Source organism: Protopterus annectens, chromosome 14.part0 (genome assembly GCF_019279795.1).
Source record: "Protopterus annectens isolate FY-2018-M chromosome 14.part0, PAN1.0, whole genome shotgun sequence".
NCBI lineage: Eukaryota > Metazoa > Chordata > Ceratodontiformes > Protopteridae > Protopterus > Protopterus annectens.
In genome coordinates this window covers 449397209-449420087 of record NC_056748.1, presented here as the reverse complement: position 1 = coordinate 449420087, position 22879 = coordinate 449397209, and the positions used below count along the sequence as shown (strand labels likewise).

At 36.7% G+C, this 22879-nt stretch overlaps 1 protein-coding gene across 1 annotated transcript in view; it reads right to left on the bottom strand.

Annotated features, from left to right (window-relative positions):
* LOC122788673 (extracellular calcium-sensing receptor-like) overlaps positions 1-22658 on the bottom strand; it is a 162714-nt gene extending 140056 nt beyond the window's left edge. The window contains exons 1-3 of the mRNA XM_044055569.1: positions 22490-22658; positions 20745-20852; positions 7234-7341 (exon numbers count right to left, since the gene is read on the bottom strand). Of these exons, the coding sequence (XP_043911504.1) occupies positions 7234-7341; positions 20745-20852; positions 22490-22658 (385 nt within the window). The remainder of the gene's footprint in view (positions 1-7233; positions 7342-20744; positions 20853-22489) is intronic.
* Positions 22659-22879: the final 221 nt, after the last annotated feature.

Sequence of the window (22879 nt, the reverse complement as noted above, 5' to 3'; positions counted from 1 at the left end):
TTTGTTAGCCAGGGTGTGGTTAGTTTTTGTTCTTTTCATTCTAAGAGGAACTAAGTTGTTGAGGTTGTTTAAGAATAGACTATTGAAGTGGCTGACCACATTGTCTAGAGGTAAAGTTTTTAACATGGACCAGTTAAGGGATTTTAATATACTGTTAAATAGATTTTGGCTTAAGTTTGTTAGGTTTCTAGATGTTTTGTAGATGTGAGTTTTGGGTATTTTCAGGGAGAGTCTAAAAGTATATGCTGGGAGGTTGTCACTTAAACTATGGTGTAGTGTGTAGAGGTGGAGTATTTGTGGGGATCAGAGACAATGATCCAGTCTAGTATAGAATACAAGTTACTACTGTTTTGTTTTCTAGTGAATGTGGAGATAAGTTATGTGTAGCCATATAGGTTAATATTATTTGTTGGTGAGTCTGAGGATATCATGGGCCAATTAATATTAACGTCTCCCATGATGATAGTTTCACTGGAGATGCTTTCTGACATCCATGATAGAACATTTTCAAGTATAGGAATATTTTGGCCTAGTAGTATGTATAGTACTGTGATACTAAGTTGTTTGGTGGTGGTTATTTTTAGTGATGCTATGAGTATCTCAGTGTTGTTGAAGATAGGAATATGCTTCAGGAAAAGGAGAATTGTGTGTGTAGAAGGATAAATTAATGCTACTCCTCCTACTTTTTTATTTATTCTATCATTTCTAAGTATGTTATATCCTGGTGGCAGAATTTTGGTGTCTCTAATGTGTGGTTTTAACCAAGTTATTTTCTAATTTCTGTGGTACTGTTTGGCCAGTTGTAATTTCTTTCATATTTTTATGTGCTTGTTCTCTGGTTCATATCCTGGTAGAAGTTCACACCCTGTTAGTCTAAAAACTCTTGTATTTATGGCTTTATTTGTTCATGCTTAAGCAGTATGAGCCCACCTTACATGCTTTTACAGTACTCTTGCCCCTAGCCCCAAAACATCCTTCTTTACACCATATATTACTTCTATCCAGGCTTTAACCTTTTACATACTTCATACCTGCTTCCAAGACTGCCATCCTTCATCCTTATGGCCCTCATCTTTTAGTTGATCCCATGGCCAAGCTCTTAAAAGGAGCACTAATACCTGCCATTGTATTATTTTTTATATAATTGTATGGTCCTCTTGGCCAGAATGTTTGTTAGCTATTGCCAGTGCCTCTGGTACTTCCAGTCATCCCCTCTAAGACAAATGCCTTTTCCACCTGCACATGGACTGTTAACCCAACATCACAGTTTGTTGGAACAATTATGTTTCTTCAGTGGAGGGAGACAAAGAAGAGGTAGAGGTATCCTGACCAGTGTCATCCACAACTAGCCTGAAGAATTTTTTTATATGTCCTAACTGTCCTCCTGAAGAAAAGGCATGCAATGGCACATGCACACCTATGAGTGGTCCTGCCTATGATGTGTTAGCAAAACCAACCCCCCCCCCCACCATTGGTGTGCAAATGCACTAATGGGGCACTAATGCCATTTTCCATCCTCCATTAAAGAATGGCATAGTGCCATAAAAATACACACTCTGTCTTTGAGATGCAAAAGCAAGGCTGTTGGCCATCTCCCTGGTTGGCACAACAGCTTCCCTGATTGTTGGCTGCTCTGCATTGCCAGCGTTACAGGTACTCTACCTTGAAATAATGGGTTGGATTGCCAATCCATATTATCATAGTATCCCTTGTCCTGCTAATCAAATGGCTGCTTTATTGTTGACTTTATCTGTTCATCTTCACTTATCCCAATGTATTTGCTTTAATCTTTCTAATCAAGGGTGTAAATATAGTGATATACTAACAACTGTGACATATTGATACATTGAGAAAAAGCAGGTCTTGGATGATGGTATGCCTAAAGGCATGGAAAGCAAGCTATAGCTCTCTCCTCAATAGTCTATGACACTGAAGCCAAGGAGAGTGGCTCTAGACTTTCCTGACAGCTAAAATTTTTGACACTCAAGATTCTTATTGCAATGAACATCTATACTCTTTCAAGTTGTTTGATATGTGTCTTGAGATGCATGTCGAGGGGGTCATTATGTGGTATAATTAGCCTAACCATTGCTTTTGGAAGAGATATCCTTGGTGATATATCCATAGTTTGTGAACATGGCATAGGGAAAGTGTTAAAACTTAGATACTTTGTGTGCAGAGCAGAGTTCATTATCATGTTATGGTAATGATGGGATCTATCCATGTCCTTATTTGTATGTTTATTTCCATTTATTAACTGGGTCACTGCTGTGGTCTGAAAACCTTTTTCAGACCTGTCCCAGGCAATATCTAAACATATTACATTACAGCAGTACATGACAGTAGTAAAATACTTACTTCTACAATCCTCCAAAATGAAGTGTAATATCAGTATTATGAGTATGCTTTCACTCTCCGCACAAAAAAAACATCAACAGTTATACTATACTATATTATATTGGAAAGAGTAACACTACTAGCCTAAACATTTATGTATGCAAAACGGCAACAATCATGAAGGCAAATACTTTCAAAAGTTAAGTATAAACATTGATGTGGTAGGAATTCACTGCTAAATGGGTGTGGGTATCAAACTATGGACCTCTTAAAGCACCATGTCAAAGTACATAGCAAGGTTGTTGGAAATTAAATATGTTTTGAAAGAGCTAACTAAATATTCAAATATGTATAGAGGAAATCATTAACACAGTAATGAATTCAGGAATGCATTATGACCTCAAGTAAATAGACAAAGAGAAAGTCTAATTAAATCTCCCTGGGTTGTTGAAGCCGTCACATCTACTTAGTGCAATAAGATTATCTATTGTGTTTAAGTCTTGCACTGTATGTGTTCCCCTTATTGTAAACATAGGTGTATTAGAGTCTGTGGATCACTATCCAGGTTGGTTGTATCACACTGTTTGAGTGTTACCCTGTTTGTTTGGAGGGTTTACTATGCTCCTAGGTATGTAGGCACAACTGTATGATAAAGGTTGTCATTATGGTAATCTGCTAAGGAGGACAAGGTTGAACAACTATATGTCTGTGAAGCAAGGTTATCAGAAATGTCACTGCTGATTTTGTTGTACTTAGTGCACACTAATATCAGCACAATTCTCTCCCCTAAACCCTTAACTTTGAAAATCATATGTTTGTGAATTATAGATCTTGTGCACCTAATTTGTAGACTTAGGAAAATAGTAATGTATGCACATAAATCGTAGCATAGTGGGAACTTTATGCATTGTGTTATGTCATTTTTTCATGTAGCAGCCCTGCACATGTACATACAATTTTCATAAAGGTTAATCTATCTAAACTGTAGGTTCTGCTCCCACAGCTGGTAGTTGAATTCATTTTTCAATACTAACACTGCAATGCAGCATAAATGAGGTGTTGCACTCCTCGGTGTGCTGCCAATTGAATGAAATGTGAAACTGATATTCCATCTGCTAAACTGGTGGTAGCTCAGGTGGTTGTAAAAGATGCCGCTATGCTAACTGAAAGGTATAAGGGTACATTGTTAAAACCTCATGAAAACAAAAACAACTTACTATCAAAATTAAAATCTAACATGCCTCTACTTTAAATCAAAATAGGTCTGAGTGGTAAAAATAACATACACACACACACACACACACACACATATATATATATATATATATATATATATATATATATATAGGATCCCTACATAATCTTGAAAGTTTGAAATACCGAATTTCAAACTTTCGAGACTATATAGCTGAAGCCCCTAATTACCAAAAGACAGCAGTGCAAATTTCAAAATCCCGATCATCGCGAGTTTGACATTCGTGCTGCTGGTGTTGCGGTATGGTGGAAGATCAGGTAAGTATCTATGTTTAAATGTGTTGGTTAGGGTTTAGTGTGTAAGTGTGTTGTGACTGTGATGTGTGTGTGTGTGCGAGGGGAATGTTGTTGTGTGGTTGTGTTTTGTGTGTTTGTGTATGTAGTGCGACTTTGGAGTTAGAATATTTAAGTAGGGGGTGTGGGGGTTGCAGCCCCCTACATGGGGGGGGGTGCAGGGGGGCTTGCCTGTAGTTTAGGTTTGTGTGTTTGTGTTCTGGGGGATGGTGTGGGTATGTGTATGTGCGTGGAGTAGGTTGAGTGTAGTTTTTGGTAGTTTGAATTTCGTGGTTTTGATGTTTTGGTATTTTAGTGTTTTGGGTATTTGGTCTCGGGATTTTGGGCATCGGTAGTTTGGGTTTTTGGGATTTAGTAGTGGTTATATATATATATATATATATATATATATATATATATATATATCATGGATGGTGCAGTGGTGCAGCGGTGAAGTTGTTCCCTCACAACAAGAGGTTCTCTGTTCGATTCTTGGCTGCGATCCCTTCTGTGTGGATTCTGCACGTCCTCCTTGCATTCATGTGGGTTTCCTTTGGGTGCTCCGGTTTCCTCCCATGTTACAAAGACATGCATCTGGAGCATTTCTCCCTGGGCTTCTGCTGTAAATTGGCTATGTTCCAAGTGAGACATTCCCGGTAAACAAGTGCTAAACAAATAAATAAATAAAACATATATAAGTGTGCCATTTTGCCCTACCTATAGGAAAAGAAAAGGGGTGCTTTATTAACATTTACATATGTTTTATACTATAAAAAGTTTTAAATTAGCTGCTTACATTCAATTGTTTTTCACTACTACTTACACATTATTCATTTATTATTCTAAGTTATGAACACACAAGAACTTAACTAAACACTTTTATTTCTTTCATTATTTTTATTTCAGATTTACTCTGTATCTCCCCACTCTTTCTTCCACAACCATCTTCATATTCAGATGATACATTCTTCACTTCCTTTTTGTTGTTATATAACAAATTATAACATCTTTTTTCCAAATAATTTATATTGCTATGAACATTACTTTGCCCCATTTATTAATATCACATTTCTTTACTATATCATACTTCACATATAATACTTTTAAATCTTGCTATGTTTAATCATTTTCAGTTTTTTCCCAAAATTCTTTATACTTTTTGCAATCCAAAAATGCAATGTTCATTTTCTTTAATTCATCAGCTTATGTTTCATATTCCCTATCACTAACAGCCTGTCGAAAACATTTTCAACAAAACACCCTATGCTTCATAAAAAAAAAAAAAAAAAAAAAACTTTTTCTGCCTTTTATTGCCTTTTTTCCTTTCCATGGTTCCATACACAAAAAGTTTAAGGTAATATTATATCATTCTTTTCCTTTTACAGAAGCCTCATTCATCTTGCTCTCGTTTTCTTTTTCTTGCATCCTGTGCTATTTTTGTTTTTTCCCATTTTCCCCATACATTTTTGTACTTTTCATTTAACAACTTACTTATCATTTATTTTTTCCTTTCTCATTAGCCAAAATAAATGCATATATACTACAAATACAACTGGATTTTTTAAAATCAAGCCACCTTCTTCTTACTGGGCACTGCCTTGAGCCCCACATGAAGCTAAAACACTTTAACAGCTTGTTTTCCATTTGACAGGGAAACCTGTCTAGCTCCCCCATATGCTTTTTACCTAATACATAATTATTCAACATATGTGTCTTATTCTGAAATGATACAAACTGTTCTGCCAAGCTAATTTTTTAATTGTTCCAATATCTCTTTCAATTGACTTATTACAGTTCCATACTCACCAAATGTCAGTCCACCACACGTCATTTTCCATTATGCCTTACTTCATCCACTCATTTAATATAGAAAAAACTTCTCTTTGATCTTTATTTTTTCCTTATACTAATTATAGCTTCTACCACCCAGTCTCAGTGACTGATTTATTCTTATTTCAATGTACCACCTTTTCTATTTCTTCTATATAATTTCATAAACATGTATTTACTTCTTTAAATATTTTCTTCATTTTCCATTCTTTCCCATCTATTTCCTCTTTTTCATACCTTTTCTCTACAAAATTCTCTTCTACTTGCAAAATGTCTTCTTGTATATATTTCATGTCTCATTTGCCATGCGAAAGAGCATCCATCCTTGATTTTCTCATCATTTTTTTTATTTTTGAACTCCTAAATAAGACTATCCTATTTCTTTCCTTTCAGAAAAAAATATTTGCCTGTATAACATCATTTTTACTTTTTTTATGTTTATTTCATACTTCTGTCTTTCTATTTCCCTTATTTTGTGACTTCTGTGTTCTATCTTTTTCTCATAATACTGTAAAATTTATTTATGTTTCATGTTATTTCCTTTTTATTCTTTCCACTTTAAAATACATTTCTTAGTTTTCTGCTTATACATTACCTATGAATGTGTCCAATTTCTATAACATGGCTTCATTGCCATATGATTTTTCAATAATATTGATTTCTTTCTTATCATTTCTTCCTCCCTTTTAAACTCTGTAGTCAATCTATTTATCCTTTTCCCAACCTTTATTTCTATGTCTTCTCCATTCTAGCTCATATTGCTCTATGACCTGGAAATTTTGCCACCTGCACTCATTTCTTTCACATCTTAAGAATAAACTATATAAACAGTTTCCATCTTGAAAATGCATCTTTTATATGTCCAGCCAGTATTCTGTCCTATTTTACATCTCTGAATTTTAATTCCCTTAACATCTTAATATTCTGTGTTAGTTTTTCTTGTTATTTCCTCAAGTTGCCTTTAAGAGCTGTCATCACTATTGGTATATACTAAATAATTTTTGTTAAATCCCTTAAACAACTTTTTCTGCCCATCATATCTGAATACACAGAAACCGTGATTATTGACAACGGGTTGTGCAAGCTTAAACACTCAAGTAATTGCAAAATCTATGCTGTTGCAATAAAAGGTATTCCAATGTGTCTGTTTTTTATTGTCTCTTTGGTCTAATATCAAATATCACTTCCCTTTGTGGTACGTCTAGAATTCTTATGTTTGTTGTTTTCATTTTTTTTCTAAGAACTCCTATTCTAAAACATAGCATTCCTTACCAGCCACGCAATTTGCCTCCCCCGCAATTTGCCTCCCCCCACACAAACACTGCCTGTATTCTTATTTCTTCTTTGTTACATTTGATATCTAGCAAGCAAAAAAAAAAAATCAATTTTTTTTTTATTTTTTTACACCGTTTCACCACTTTTCTTTTCTTTCTCCTAAGTCTGTCACCAATTGATTCTTCACTATCTGGTTCTTCTCCTATCTACATTTTCCCCTCTTCCACCTCTGCATTGTTTAATGTTTCTTCATTATCCTCTTACCCATACCACCTTCTCTTTCAACATCTTTTCCAGTAATATTTTCTACTGTCTGTCTTTCTTCTGAGCTATCCTCTTCATCTACTTTTTCCTTCTCTGATATGTGACATTCTAAACAGAAGTATTCAAATTCTTTACATTTTCTACATAAAGGCTTACAGTTTTTTTCTACACGCCCCCTCTCCCCAGATTGGTCACTCCTTCATTTGTTACAGTCTTGTACTAAATGATTTTCATCCTCACAGAAATAACATGTTTTTGGATTGTTCTGGTACCTAACAAATCTTCTCTTACCATTCACAATTATTGTATTTGAAATAGGTTTACTTTTCCCATCTTTTCCCCATCCTTACACTCAGTGTTACCTGCACTTCCAAACTCTCAGGCCATACATTTCTTTTGTCACATATTTTTTTACTTCATGTACTTTACTATATAGTGAAAGATAAATGGCTTTAACTTATGCTCATCCGTATCTGTATTTCTTTAAGTTGTAGTGCCAAGCATTGAAGAAAATTGTCTTCACACATTACTATTGCATTTCTTTTTACAGTCTCAGTCATAAACTTTTCCAGCAAGATAAAACTTTCAAATGTCACTTCACTAAATGTTTAGCTCCCAAAATGAATTCATGCCCATATGTCTTTAATGTTAAATCCTGGTGGTCAAATAATGTTATCCATATTGCCATATCTGTTCACACTGAAATCCAGTGGTGTAGCTGGGGGGGGGGGTGAGAGGAGCAGTCCACCTCAGGCAGCATTTTTGGGATTTGTAATAGTTTTAATTAAAAAATGTTTTATTAAGGCTGTTCTTCTTTAAAGAATGGTCCCATAGCATCACATCCTGTTCTTCCAGTCCGGTCGCCCCGATCACATCTGTGCGACATCCGCCTGTGTAATTTTAAAACACAGTACAGGGGAGTTCTTATTGTTCACCAATTCACAGTTCATGAAGTAAAGTTTACCAAGGGGAGTTTGCTGCTTACTAATTAGTGTGTTCCAAACATAGCTTTCATTTTGCTTTTGCTACTTGTTATTGTTCGCCAAGGGGCGTGTGTGTGAGTTTGCTGTGTAGTAATTAGTGTTTGCTACTTAGTAATTGTGTGCTGATCATAGTTTGCTGCTATCACTCATTTCATTTTGCTGATAATTATTGTTCGCCAAGGGGAGGTGAGTTTGCTGTAATTAGTGTGTGCTGATGTCAACTATTCCATTTTATGTGTGCCAATTCCATTTTGCTGCTGCTTTAGTTTTTGTGTGTGTATGAGGTAGATACACCTGGTGGTTAGTGTTAGACAGGCTCAAACCCTGTACCTTAGGTACAAGGAACAAGAGCCTGAATTATCTCCCCATACCATCACTTGTGATTCAAGAAGTTGAGTCCATAGCTCTCAACTGTCCAAATTTTCACAAAATGTCTGGAATGTTTGGCTTATACTTTTGGACTGTTCTGAACAATTAGAATGTGTGGTTTTCTGGCAAATCATTGAGAACTGAATTTACTAAATAATGATAGCCATTTAAGTTTCAGTCTTCCTATCTTTCAGGAAATCCATGGTAACACAAACCATTTTATTATAGCAACTTTCTAAGATTATGCAAGCAATGTTTAAAATGTGTTTCTGGTTTTGGTACTTTGCCCCCACCCCCAATACATTTTGGCTTTTCCAGATTCCCTGTGCTACAAAGTTGTGAGATTTAGTTGAGTGTGAAGTGGATTTTATAAGGAGCTGAGAACTTCAAGGGAAGAGAAATTTAGTACTGATTATGTTAAGTCTGTTTGTGTTGTTAGTGGCACAACAGGTAATATATTTGCTTTTGAAGCAGATGACTGTGGGTTCTACTCCCACAGTATGTAGATGGATTGTCGATATTGTACTGTGTTGCACTTTAATGGGGGTAGATGCAGCAGTCCTGAGAATGTCCTCCTTTGGAGGAGATACCTAATAACTATGAACCTATTATCAGTTTGCCATCCATTCCCTTTTGAAATATTACTAGCTTATAATTTTTTTAATGTTACATAGGCACTTTATTCATCAAGAGCAACAGGCACTTTATTTGCAGATGAAACAATGAAATATAAAGTTGTTTGCTAGCAGCAACCTCTTCATTAGTTGCAGATCTCTTTAATGTGGAATAATATAGATGACTTTTACTTCTGCAGAGATTGTGCATATTTCCTGATATTGGTGGATTGTAATGACAGAAGTTTGTGTAAACTTTTATGATGGAAATGTTCTGAATTGGGCAGTTTTGTCATTATTGGTTCATATATTTTGTTTCATTGCTTACTAGAAAAATGTTCAAAACAATAAATTTAAAACACTGCAACAAGTGTGCTGTATTATACAAGGAATATAATACAATTAGGAAGGTGAATCATAGAACACTTGTATGTTTGCATGGTCCTACATATGTGTGTAAAGGGCCTATGATTTGAAAACAGCCCAAAGGTAAACTTTATCTTCCACTGGCCCAATGCATTTTCTTTGAATGTGGGTTTCAATGATGTTTCAATGAATGTTGAGTTTCAAAGGCAGAAAAGTTTTAATGATGTCTGTTTTCATTGTGAGATTGTATTGCTTTGTTTAGCATATGTCTATCAGTGTTTGTGCTGTAACTTTTAAAATAAAAGTTTTAAATGAAATCCAAATAATCATTGTAGAACTAAAGCATAAAGCAGTATGTGCATTAGTGTTTATGGTAAATGGGGAAAAATAGCCAAGTAATGGGACACTGGAATGACTGCGGGGGGGGGGGGTTGTGTATTGGCAAGCTCCATTTGACCGTGAATTCATGAGTGAGGAGGGGTGGCAAACCCAAAGACAGCCCTAGGCAGCACAAACTCTAGCTATGCCACTGCTATCACTTTTACTTTTTATTCTTACCACTGGTCATCTTCTCTGTGACTGTTGAGAAACGGCAACTGTTATGTCCCCTCTCAGTTCCTTCTATTATTCTTCCCTGCCTTGCTGCAACTGCAGAATTTCTTTTCTCTTGTAACAAAAACAATGTTGCAGAGACAAACGCTGGAAACTGGCTATTCCACCAGCTGAAAATTCCTTCATTTTTTTCTGTTCATCAGCTTTTGCATTTTCTGTCTTTAAGTTACTTCATCCTGTAATACTATCTCCATCATGTCACTTCATCTCACTTCTTCTCCTTCCTTTGGATCTGTCTGGCTCATCAAATGTATCAGCACTTGTGTCTGCAGTCCCCCATTTTCCAACTCTGTAACAGTTATTTCATCTCCTTTTCCTTCCTTCAGTAAGTTTTCTCTTGCCCCTCTCTCCAGCTCTGCTGCACTCCCTTCCATTATGGGATTCATGGAACTGCATTAACAGCCCTCCAGCACTGCCTAGCAGCTCTAGAGAGTGCATCACTTCCTCTCCAAGGAGTAGGGGAAGTTCTTTGCTGCCCTGGCCAAATTTTCTTTAGTCAGTATGAATACCAGAATGGAAAAGAGGCCATTGTCCTACTAAAACTATCCTGGTCAACAAAATATAAATAAAAATAATAAATAAAATAAATGGAATGTTTCCCTAGCAATATTAGAGTATTCTAGTTTACTGAGAAAGCAGCACACAGTTTGTTAGCTGTTGTGGATGGTGATAAATCATATGTGTTTTCAAGTACAGATGTGTAATGAAAGAAAGAAGAAGGAAATAAATAGTTTACAGAACAGGGAGTGAGATGAATATTAATTAAAGTGGATGTGCGTTGCCTTAACGATACTTGTCAACATCTTGAGGTTAGATAAACTAGTTCTTTTTGTTTTCCTGCTCTGATTTACTGTACATCTAAATGTCTGTGTACCTCCTAGTTTTGCAATAATGACATTACATTCTTTTGTGAATATGTTGACTTACCACATAATTCCTACCTGTGGAAAGTGGTACAGTCCCAGTATCCTAGCAACAGTAATGCACAGTGATGACATCAAGTCTCCAATAATACCAAAAAGTTGAGGAATTGTTCTACAAGAAAAATTTGGAACTGCATCATTCTTTCCAGACAAAAGTGCCATGGCACTGTGAAAAGCTCTTCTGTCAGAATTGCAGGAATCATAAACATTGAAGCCCAATGTAATATTGGGCAATATCTCTGGATTTTGATTGATTTCCTGAATTGCAAAGATCATGCCCAACATATCTTTATAAACTTGTGTATGGAATCTGTGTAAAAATAAACATGGTTTTAAACAGTTTTTGCTCAGTCTCCTTAAGCTCTTGCATGGTTCATTAGACCATCTTAAAACAATAATACACCTGGTTTTGAGCAACAATGAATGGAGTAGAAAGTGCATTTAAAATAACTAAAGGACTCAGTTTGCTATGGTTGAAATGGGCATTTTGTTTGCTTAATAAAAGTATTTACATATTATAAATTATGACTCTAGTACTAGCTTTTCCATTTTTCACAGCTGATTGTTTCTCACACATGTAATAAAGTCAGTGGCATTGCGACTTGTCAGTTTCTGTATCTACTAAGGATGCCAGTCTGATTCTTTGCTATATTTCTGTTTGAAGTTTGTTCTGTCTGTTTCTGTGAGCTTCCTCTAAGGTCTCCTGTTTCTTTCCACCTCCCAAAGACATGCTATCTGGTTTGCTGATGATGCTGAATTGTCCATTTGAGTGTGTGTATGGATGTGATCTCCTAGGATATGATAAACATTTTAATGACAGTGTATACAACTGGGAAAAGCAGTTCATAAACTGATACTTGAGAAACATTTATTTATCTGTCAGGGTCTGCTGCCTCCCTCATAAGACTTCTACTTATAATTACTTCTGATGTTATCATAACTGAAGAACTGAGAAATTACATTTTTTCACAAAAATAAAGCATACACTTTTATTCTTCCTTTGGCAACTTCAGAAAGAAAAAAAAATCCAAATTTTTGAAATATGGTGCTGAAGTTCTCCAATATGAGCTCTTGTGAAATAGAAATGTCTCGCTCTTATTAGGTTATTCTATGGTTAGTGTGATTCCCTGAACTGGAAAAACATCTGTACAATGTCCTGAAATATTTATATATATATATATATATATATATATATATATATATATATATATTTATGAGACCTAGCAAAGAAAGGAGACACTGAAGCAGAATAAACTAGAAATTATTTATTATGTAAACATCCTTAAGTCAGATTTATTTTCCTCTTTTTTTTTTTTTGCTTGCCACACCTTCAAAAAAAAGAGGAAAATAATCTCAGAGTTGGTATGTATAAATTTGGGTGATGTTGGGACTGGCTTGTCCCCCATATCACAGGATACAGGGGGCTTGCCTCCCTGCAAAAAAGAAGTTGAAAGGAGAAGAATGATGTGCAGTATTTGCTCTACTTCTGAATATGCATTCTTTTTTTTGTTGTTGTTGTTTATAAGCATGTTGGAGCTCAGCATTTTGAGTCTCGACATTTCAATAGGGAGCTGTTTACATCCCATGGATCAACTTATCTAGCAGATTCTACTCCAAGGTCACATAACCTTATAGAACACTATCAGCATTTCAAAACAATAAGGCACTTCTTAAGTATATTTTGATTAATCACCATAATGCCCTATATATTACATGCTCACCATTCTGTTTTTTCCTTTGATGCTTGCCTACGACATAAGTTTGCTAATACCCAAGATTTTGATGGTTGCCTAAGACATACATTTGCTGACATCCAAGATTTTTCAGTGCATCTGCTCTGTAGTCCATCTGCATTTTCTCCATATCCAATCATCTTGTAATTTCAGCTTAAATTAGTCCCCAGTACATCAGCTTAAATTAGTACCCAGTGCATAGCCAATGGGCCACATGTGGCCCCCAGAAGGTTTATTAGTTGTCTATAGATTATCCATGTAAAGGTTACGGAGGCATTTTTTCAGAATTTTTTAGGGGCTTGCTTATCACATTCTGGCTAAAGCAGCATATGGTTTCTTGCAAGGGAGGTGCATGTTGTGTTAATTTACAGTATAACCATGATGCTACAACAACAAACTTCTTAGTAACTCTGCAGGTATTTGTTTTTTGCAACATTTGTCAGTGATAACTGAATAACAGTTGTGAAGATATATGAAGGCTGCCAGCCTAGCTAGATAGAATTTTGTAGATAATTCTGTGTCATTATAAATATGAATATAATCCACAGGCATGTCCTTTTAAATATAAGAAAACTGTGTTAAATATTGAACTTCAAAAATATAACCACAGTGCACTAATTTGGAAGAAAGCTGGTAAATCAAGCATTGTATGACTGATCTCAAAGCTCAGAGACATAATGTCTTGACTGAGGAATTCCTTTTATTGTTTTGAGACCAGAGTTAATTGCAAGGTTTTACATGTGCAATGTATTTTATTGTTATGACTTCCTGACCAGGTGCAAGCTTACTAAGAAAACCAAGAAATGTAAATTGAGAGTTTCTGGTATCCTGGAAACCGAGAAGTAGCAAGAATGATAAAATCTAAAGTGAGTCAGCAGTGATGTATTATCAATTTAAGGGATCTCGGAGAGAAAGAGAGAGCATTTTGGATTTTGTCCGAAGAAGATCACTCACCAGTACTCTGCCTTTGCTATATATGTAAGTTTATTTAGAACTGTGATTGCTCTTAGAGTTAGACAGGAATTTAATCAGATTTAGTCTAGCTGTTTTCTATATTTATGTCAGACTATACTTCAGTATTATTTAAAGCATTTTCCTGTGATTTCTGAACTCTTGACTAGCACTGTGTTGAATTGAGAAGATTTATCTTGTGTTTTTATTATTTATTATTAAATATTTTTAAACCTTTCAACTGTGGCTATATTGTGTAAATATAATTTAAGCTCTAGAGTACATTGCATGTATATAGTGATACTATACAAAACCACTCCAAATAAGCCTTGCTGTTCATCACACTTACTAATTGGATAACAATAATATTGCACAGTAATAATTGGACACCCTTTGGTAAGGGCCTTTTTAGTAGCTGATAAGAGTAGTTGGTGGCAGTGATTAGTACCTTATAGCCTGGCAGGAGGGGGCATAGCTGGAGAACCCATGCCAGCCTTCCCCAGGAATGTCTGTGTGTTTGTATATAAACCAAATCTCAAAGTGTGTGTATCAGGTACTTGGCAGGGATACGAAGCACTAATTGGACAGAGAGGCACTGGAAGCTTTGGCATGACTACTTGGCTGAGATCTGTACCCTATAACTGTGACAGTGGGAAGTCGTATTGGGGATCTGGAGAGAAAGGGAGAAACCAGTCCGAGACTGACTATGATCTCTGTGTACTCTTAAGGGAAATTGTACTTTTCTGTGTGTGTGTATTTGTTATTCTTCCCAATGTGGATGGCCCTCACTGGTGCTAGTGGTGATGACTGAGGCCCCTTGATTACTGGAATAGTGCACGGGCATCACAACAGGTACCATCAGCCCTTAATCTGGCTTGTACAGCCAATGCTGTGGACACCACAGCCTGAAAGCATTAAGGCTGATAGTAGTCTTGATTTACATCACAATATTTGCGAGTTTCTAGGGTTGAAAAATCAGCGTGTCTTTCTTCCTAAAATCACTGCTTGAAGGAGACGAGATTAACTACACATAAAGCCTGCTTCTATGTGCTCTTTTATCACACACTAGCATTATTTGCCATTTGCTGGAAAAAAATTACTTGATTTCCAAGCTGAACATGGTGGTCTTAGAGAATAAAGAAATGAAATAAAAAGCTGAGCTGTACTACAGTGGGTAGCTTAATGAATGGTGGATATGTTGAAAACCAAATTGTCACAATATGACTTACTGCAAGGAGAAGGTGATCTGAAAAGTTGCTTTGCAATGCAGAATTTTTTTTTCATTTGTGCTCTGAAAAAATAAAACTGCACACCCTTCCATAAAAGGCATCAAGAAACAAGTGTGCTTGAGGGAGGGAGCAGCTACTGCAGCAATGATTATTCAAACATCTAGTGTTATAGTAAATTCAACTTACACAGCTGTACTATATTCTTTATATTGATCACTACAGCAGTAGCTTAGCTATATGGGTAGATTACCATAGCTAACTATTTTTGAGAGATGGGAGGGGAAGGGTCCAGGATCCCCTAGCAAAGCATAATCTAAACCTAGAGAAGGAGTCAAACTTATAGTGCTTTGTAAACGTATGTACAGAGGACCAAGTAGCAGCTTATAGAACACTTTTAGAGTCCAGCCATTTCCAAAAAGTCATTGAAGAAGCTAAGGTTCTTGTAGAGAAGCCCTTGACCCTGCTTGGAATAGATTTGCTATGGTGAGTATAACAAAATGTAATAACCTTAAACAACCATTTGGAAAAAGTCTGTTTTGACACAGGTTGTTCCTTCTTACTTTCACAAGAAATGAAAAATTGATCCAAAGATCTGAAATATTTACTTCTGTCAAGATGGTACCTGTGTTGTCTGCGGACGTCCAAGGTATGGAGTATCATTTCTCTCTCATCTTTAGGTTCAGGAAAGAAAATAGGGAGATGAAAAGTTTTGCTTAAAGTAAACTCAAATACCATTTTAGGTGTAAAAGAAAGATTAGTTCTTAAAGAACCCCTGTCCTTATGGAAAATGAGCTTGCAACTTAGATATCCTTCTTGCAGAGGTCAGAACAGTCAGTAAAATTATTTCCATGTTAAGAACCTCAAGCCAGCCAGATTAGCCAGTTTAAATGGAGCAAGTATTAGTTTCTCTAACACAAACTTAAGATCCCCTGGAGGGACCACTGGTTTAATTGGAGGCCTCTTATGCAAATCCATTTTCAAGAACTTTTTGACATGTGACTGCCTTGAAATATGAGGGTCCATTGGCAGACATGCTGAAATGGTGTATAAATGAATCTTGATAGAGGACTAAGATTCAAAGTAGGACAGTAACTCACACAAATATTGTAAAACCAGAGGACAACTACCGCTGAATGGGTGCTGGTTATGTTCTGGTCACCAACTAGAAAACCTATTCCATTTGTTAATATATGATTTTCTAGTAACATGCTCTCTTGCCTCCATTAGGACTGGTTGCACATCCTAAGAAATCAGGTGCCTAAAAAGAATTTAGACCCTATCATAAGGGCAGTCAGTTGAAGATGACTGAAGTTGTGGTGTATCATCCTCCCCTGTTCTTGTGTGAGTAGATCCATTCTGTGAGGAAACTTGTGGTAATTGTCCCTAGCTATTTCAAAAAGAAGGGAGACCCACAGTTGCCTGGGCCAGAAGAGATTCACCACAATGATCTTGGGGGATTCCTTCTGAATCTTCAAGTACCCTGATATTAGTGGAAAGGGTGGAGGTGCATACAGGAATATTCCTGTCTAAACAAATGAAAAGCCAAGGCATTGTCTTCCATGTCTTCTTGCATGGAGTCTTAGAACAGAATTTTGTCAGTTGATTGTTCAGAAAGGATGCAAAAGGATCTACTTGAGGAACTTCCCATAGATGGATGAAATCTTAGAAGACCCCAGATCGAATTTCCATTTGTGAGGGTCTGCCCTGGTCCTCCTCAGCTTGTTTGCCACACAGGTTTTCTCTGATGGAATGTAGGATGTTTGTAGAGTGATTTTGTGCTGTGAAGCTGTATCCGAAGATAACATGGCTAGTCTGCATAGGGGGTACAATGTGGTTCCCTCTTTTTATTAATGTACCACATCACTGTAGTATTGTCTATAACTATTCAAAGAGGTCCTGGTGACCAAAGATGTTTCAGAGAATTGAGTGCCTTGATCATGGCAAGCATCTCCTTCATATTTATGTGTTTGTGTCTGTTTTTGTTTCCCACACCCACTGCCGTTTTCTCTCTCCCAAAATGATTCCCCCATGCAATGTTCAAAGCATCTTTGATGAATGACTTCTTTTGGAGAAGGGAAGGAAAGGGGCATACCTGGATTTAAGAATATCCATTATCAACACCAAATATTTTTTGTTCTGACAAACTGCACTACTTGGGTCTGAAAAGGTAAAGGGTGTCAATTCTGGGATCAAAGAGATGTCAGATACCACTTTATATTTCTCATGTGGAGTTTTGACAGGAGTATCACGAGAATTATAGATGTCACGAGACCCAAAATCCTGAAGTATTCCCTCTCACTGACTGAAGTCTGAGTAGAAAACCTTAGAAATAGATCTAGAAAATATTTACTTTTTCCTGTGGAAGAAAAGCTCTTTGAAGTGAGGTGTATAGCTGACATCCCAGCCACACAATCCTGTGTGAGGGAGTCAAGAAAGACTGTTGAATGTTTTCTTGAAGTCTCAGCTTGTGAATGAGATCCTTCACCAAGGAGAGTGATCATGACATTTTGAAAAAGACTCTTCAAATATAAACAAGTCATCTAAATATGGAAAAATGTGGATAACCTGTAGATTGAAATGAGCTATAACTGGAGCAAGACACTTTGTGAATGCTCTTGGTGTTGTGGGTAGTGCAAAGGGTAAGGCAGAGAACTGAAAATGTGATCCAGACACACAAAACCTTAAGAAATGCCTAAAGTCTGGATGAATAGAAATGTGATGATAATCTCTAAAGTCTAGTATTACCAGCAAACTTGAAAGTGGAAGAAGAGGCAACAGGTTGTGAAGTGACATAATTTTGAATTTGGGCAGTATCACAAACAGGTGTAGAAAAGAAAGATTCAGAACTGGTCTCGAAGCATTTTCATTCTTTGAGACTAGGAACACCCTTGAATAAAACCCCTTCCCCACCTGGGAAGGATGAATTGGTTCTGTCACTCCATGGGACAGTATGTAATGAAGAACAGGTAGAAACAAAAATACCTTATCTGCTAGATGAGGAATGACCCCATGGGAAGGAGGAATCTCCTCTCACTGCCATCTTTAACCTTGAAGAATGATTTTCAGAACCCAGTTGTCTGAAACAATCTGTTGCCAAAGAGAAACATGTAGATTCAGACTCTCTGGAAGAGTAACAGGGCCAGGGTGGGATGGGGTTTACAAGGTCTCTTGAATAGATTCAGACTTATTGAAAAGTCCTTGGTTTTGGGAGGTTTGAGACTTCTTTTTGGAACTCCTTGCCTGAATTCTGTTGAGACTGTTTATTCTGCTTTTTAATGAAATTGGATGAGGAGAAAGAAAATCCCTTAGACAATTTGGAAAAGGAGGGCAGAAAAATCTTAGAGATTCCCTTGATCGGCATGTCCATTTTATCACACATTTTGATGATCACACAAACACACACACACACACACACACACACACACACACACACACACACACACACACACACACACACACACACACACACAGACACACACACACACACACACACACACACACACACACACACACACACACACACACACACACACACACCAAACACTAAATCTCTCTAGAAGGCTGAATTTACAATCTCATTTTTACATCATCTGGGAGGTTCTGAGAACACAGCCAAGCAACTTTCCTTAAAACAGTACAAATGGCCATAGCCCTGGAAGGAGTCATACATGCACTGCAAACAATAAGTAGTGATTGTGCACTAGAAGAAAGCAGATTTTTCTTCACAAGAAGAAATTGTAGAAAAAACATTCCTCATACTTTCGCAATACGTCAGAATAAACTTTAGCATATGAGCCTTGAAATTCAGAATTGCAGAAATATACATTTTTCCCATACTTATCAATGACTTTTCCATCCTTATTAAAAACAGTAGACCGGAATTAACTAAGTGCTTAGCAGCAGAGGAGTCAACTAAGGCCATAAGTGCTGAGTCAGGTTTGGGAATAGCATATACAAATTTAAAAGACTGAGGAACTTTATACATCCTATCTACATTTTTTAGGAGGAACTGTCTGATTATCAGGAAAATTGCAGGCAATAAGATGCATGTCCTCTAAAGCAGGCAGGACAGGAGGAATGGGTGTAGGTTCTGGAAAATCCTTCTGTAACAACTCATAGTATTTTCTGAGTGACTGAGAAATTCTAGCAATAGTCTCAGAGAAAGAGAACCCCCCCTAAGGAAAATCAGGAAGTGATTTGTCCTTGGAGTCTGAATCAGAAATCTGAGGACAAAGCATTGAATCTGTCCCTGCATTTTCCTGTTTAGATTTAGAATCTTGAATCTCTTCACGGGGAGGCATCCCTCTTTTTTTTCCCAGAAACTACTCTGTAAGAAGCATTTTCCCCCTTTCCTCCAAATGAACTTATCTGCTCAGCTAAGGAAAGCACAAGCCAACTGTTGATCCTTGCAAGCCTCAGAGGAGTGTAATCTTTGGTAAAAGGAAAGCTGGGTCTATATTAGAACACTGAAGTTTCAAAACTTAGAGTGTTCTAATATCGAACCCTAGTCATCGAAAATTTAAAACATCGAACATACAGAACAGCAAATTTTTTCCTAGGGAAAATATTCACTGTTCCAAAACACATACACACAACACAAGCACACCAAACAAACAGCAATCCACACACATACACCTAAACTCTTACACCTAACCCTACACTAAACTATACATACACCACTAACTATCCACTTAACTTAACTCAAACCCTAATCCTAAGGTCCATCACTATCGCACAGTCACCTCACCCGCGCCCTAACCCTAACTCACCTACCCCGCCCTAACCCTCATGTCCACACAATTGCACACTCACCTCAGCCATGCCCTAACCCTAACTCACATACTCTGCCCTAACCCTAACGTCCACACAATCGCACACTTACCTGAACCTGACCCGTAACTTTCCACCACAGCGCTGAAAATACCAAAGCAACAGAAACGGACAACCAATTTCTTTCCCTAGGAAAAAAATTTGGTTTTCTGTTTCTTCGATATTTTGAAACTTTGGTGTTCTAATATAGACCCAGAAAGCTCTTGCACCCAGACTTGTCTTTTAGTTGGCTCAGTTAGAGCTGTCTCAGAGTTTGTGTGTGTGGAAAGTGCCCTGAAGCTTTGGAAGCCATCTGGCTGTTATATCCTCAGTAGGATAAAACATCTAATGCTACTGCAGCAGTGATCAATATGTCATTGCTTAAGCCTTCAAGGTCAAAAAAGAATAGGTTTCTGGGGAAATTTAACTCCACAACACATACAGGCACATCTATACCTGAGTCACCAGTAAAAAGCTCATGAGAAAACCTAGTATGATTAAATCTGCTACTAATAAAAATGTGCTGGTAGTTAGTGAATCTATAGTAAGATACACAGACTCTACTGTTACAAAACTGACAGAAATAGGGTAACAATGAGCTGTCTTTGAGACTGTCAATGTTTTAAAGGACCCCAACACCCTTAAGATGAAGAGGTATGACTATGACTCGGTGGTGATCCATGTAGGTGTAAATAGTCTGGTGAGCAAAATGCTGAGAGATAGGCAGAAATACATTTCTGAGCATTCTATGCATGTTACAAATGCAGAATAAACCCTGGAACTAAGTAGACTTCTTCCTTCCCAATGAATGATACTGAAATGCAAAGAAAAGATAACTGGTTTCAACAAATCTGAATAAATAGTGTCATTTAAGGGGAGTCCATTATGAGTTAGTCCTGGATAAGTTGTTTCACACCCATACTTGCTTTGTCAAGGATAACTCGCACCCCTCTTTCCAGTACTTCTGCACACTGGTTAAAGCTTTTGCCTCCACCATAGTGCCTTTTTAGATAGGGTTCAACTTGTGAACCTAAAACACAAAAAACATCACGTATCTGACTGTATTAAGTAATGGCTGCTCAATGTTAGGAGTCTGAATAATAACTGTCCTGATTTTGAAGTACTCCATCACTTGGTAATGGGAATTGTGCTAGAGAATCCATATTTGTTAAAGACTGCATTATGTTGAGGCAAATTCCTAGACACTCACAAAGCAAACTTACTGAAATTCAACTCTATCTAAATAAAACTGACTATCATGTTATAGGACCCCATTGATAACCCTCAAAAATCATATCTGATTCTTAAATAGATTAGATGAAATTTACATACACAAAAAACTCCACCATCCTGGGTGACTTTAACTACCTATCAATAATAAATAACAAATATCTCATATGTAAGCTATACCCAAACATTCCTTGATTTCATAAGCATAAAAGCTAAAAAAAAAACCCAGGATAAAACAGTCAAGGAGCCCACTAGAGGACAAAATATTCTCAGTCCTTACATATGCAGCAATTATATGCACTATCTCAATAGTATACCCTTTATGACCAAAAACTGTTAACCTTCTCATTAAAAATCCCCAAATCATCAGATACAAATAAGACAGTGTGTTTTACTATGTCAAATGTAGATAACTCCTACATTTCTATGAAGTCTCAAAGTTCATGAATAATTATAATTCTCAGAATGTTGACACAGCTAGTAGTTATGCAAATAAATTACACATTCATCTAGAAAACAGAGAGGGTGGTTATGTAGATGCCATGTTTTAGGTAGTGTGGTTTGTGCTAATCCTTTATTGATTACAAATAATATAACTCATAATTTGTTAATGTTAAGTGTCAGTCTTTTAACCTGTTCCATAAGTTTCTGTGTTATTTTGCAGGGCCTTCCTTACTTCAGAAGAGCAGAAGCCTGCTCTGGTGATATCAGTGTCATCGGCATTCAGCTAACACTCAGACTGTCAAGATTTCAATGGGGATCATTGATAAAATGTGACAAGGAAATGGTCAAGAACAGACCCTTTATTTTGGGGGGGTCCTTTATTACTTACTGTCGCTTTCGTATTGGTACATGAATAAACACATCTTTGCAGATTCTGTTTAAGCAGCTTTATTACTTACAAACACATTACTACTGTTGATTATTGAGCCTAACTTAAGTAACTTTTATACAATTAATGACTATGATCATGCATGCTTACTCCTTAGCTGCTTCTACAAAATGGCACTAAGGCAGTGCATGTGTGCGGTTATATATGTGCACGTACAGCCTTGCATACTTCTTATAGATACAAGCACACACTCTTTACACTCTAATCTACATCTTCCCTCTTTGAGATATAGACTATACAATTGTTATAAGACTGTCTTATCATGCAGAAATCACAGGTAATCCATAGAAATGCATTATACAAAACATATTGGTATGCACAATCATGTCCACCTTACTGCATATTTCACACTTGGTTTTGATATTAGTCCATATCGTGTGACATAAAATTGAGAATTTGATTTAGCAACTGGGACAATTTCTGCAAAATGGCTGACTTGTGGAATGTTCAAATCACTTTCTGGAACAAAATCAGCCTTTTGAACACATTATGGTCTGGAAATAGTGTCTGACTCTGGCTTTGAATGAGATTTGCATCACAAATACAATGTTGTGACTGCAATGATGGTGATGGTTCTGATACAGGAAGTAGATGTTTGCAATTCCTCCTATATTCCATTCCTTCAGACTTTACCAAGTAAGATCTCAGCTCAGCACAAATGCCTGTAATCTCTCCTATTTGATCAAAACCTTTCATTGTCTGAATTTGTACCATTTCTCTTTCCTTCAATGGACAAAGTATTTTGCTCAATTGGTTGTAACTAGATTTCTAGAAATTACACTTCTTAAATAATTGAGCCTTAATAGTTTTAGTGTTCTTTGACTTAGATTGCAACAAACTGGATGAAATAGGTAGCATAGTACTATTTTGTCTGGAAAGTAACCTTTGAGCATATGAGCCAAGAATATCATCACGAGGTATGTTTCTGAGATTAA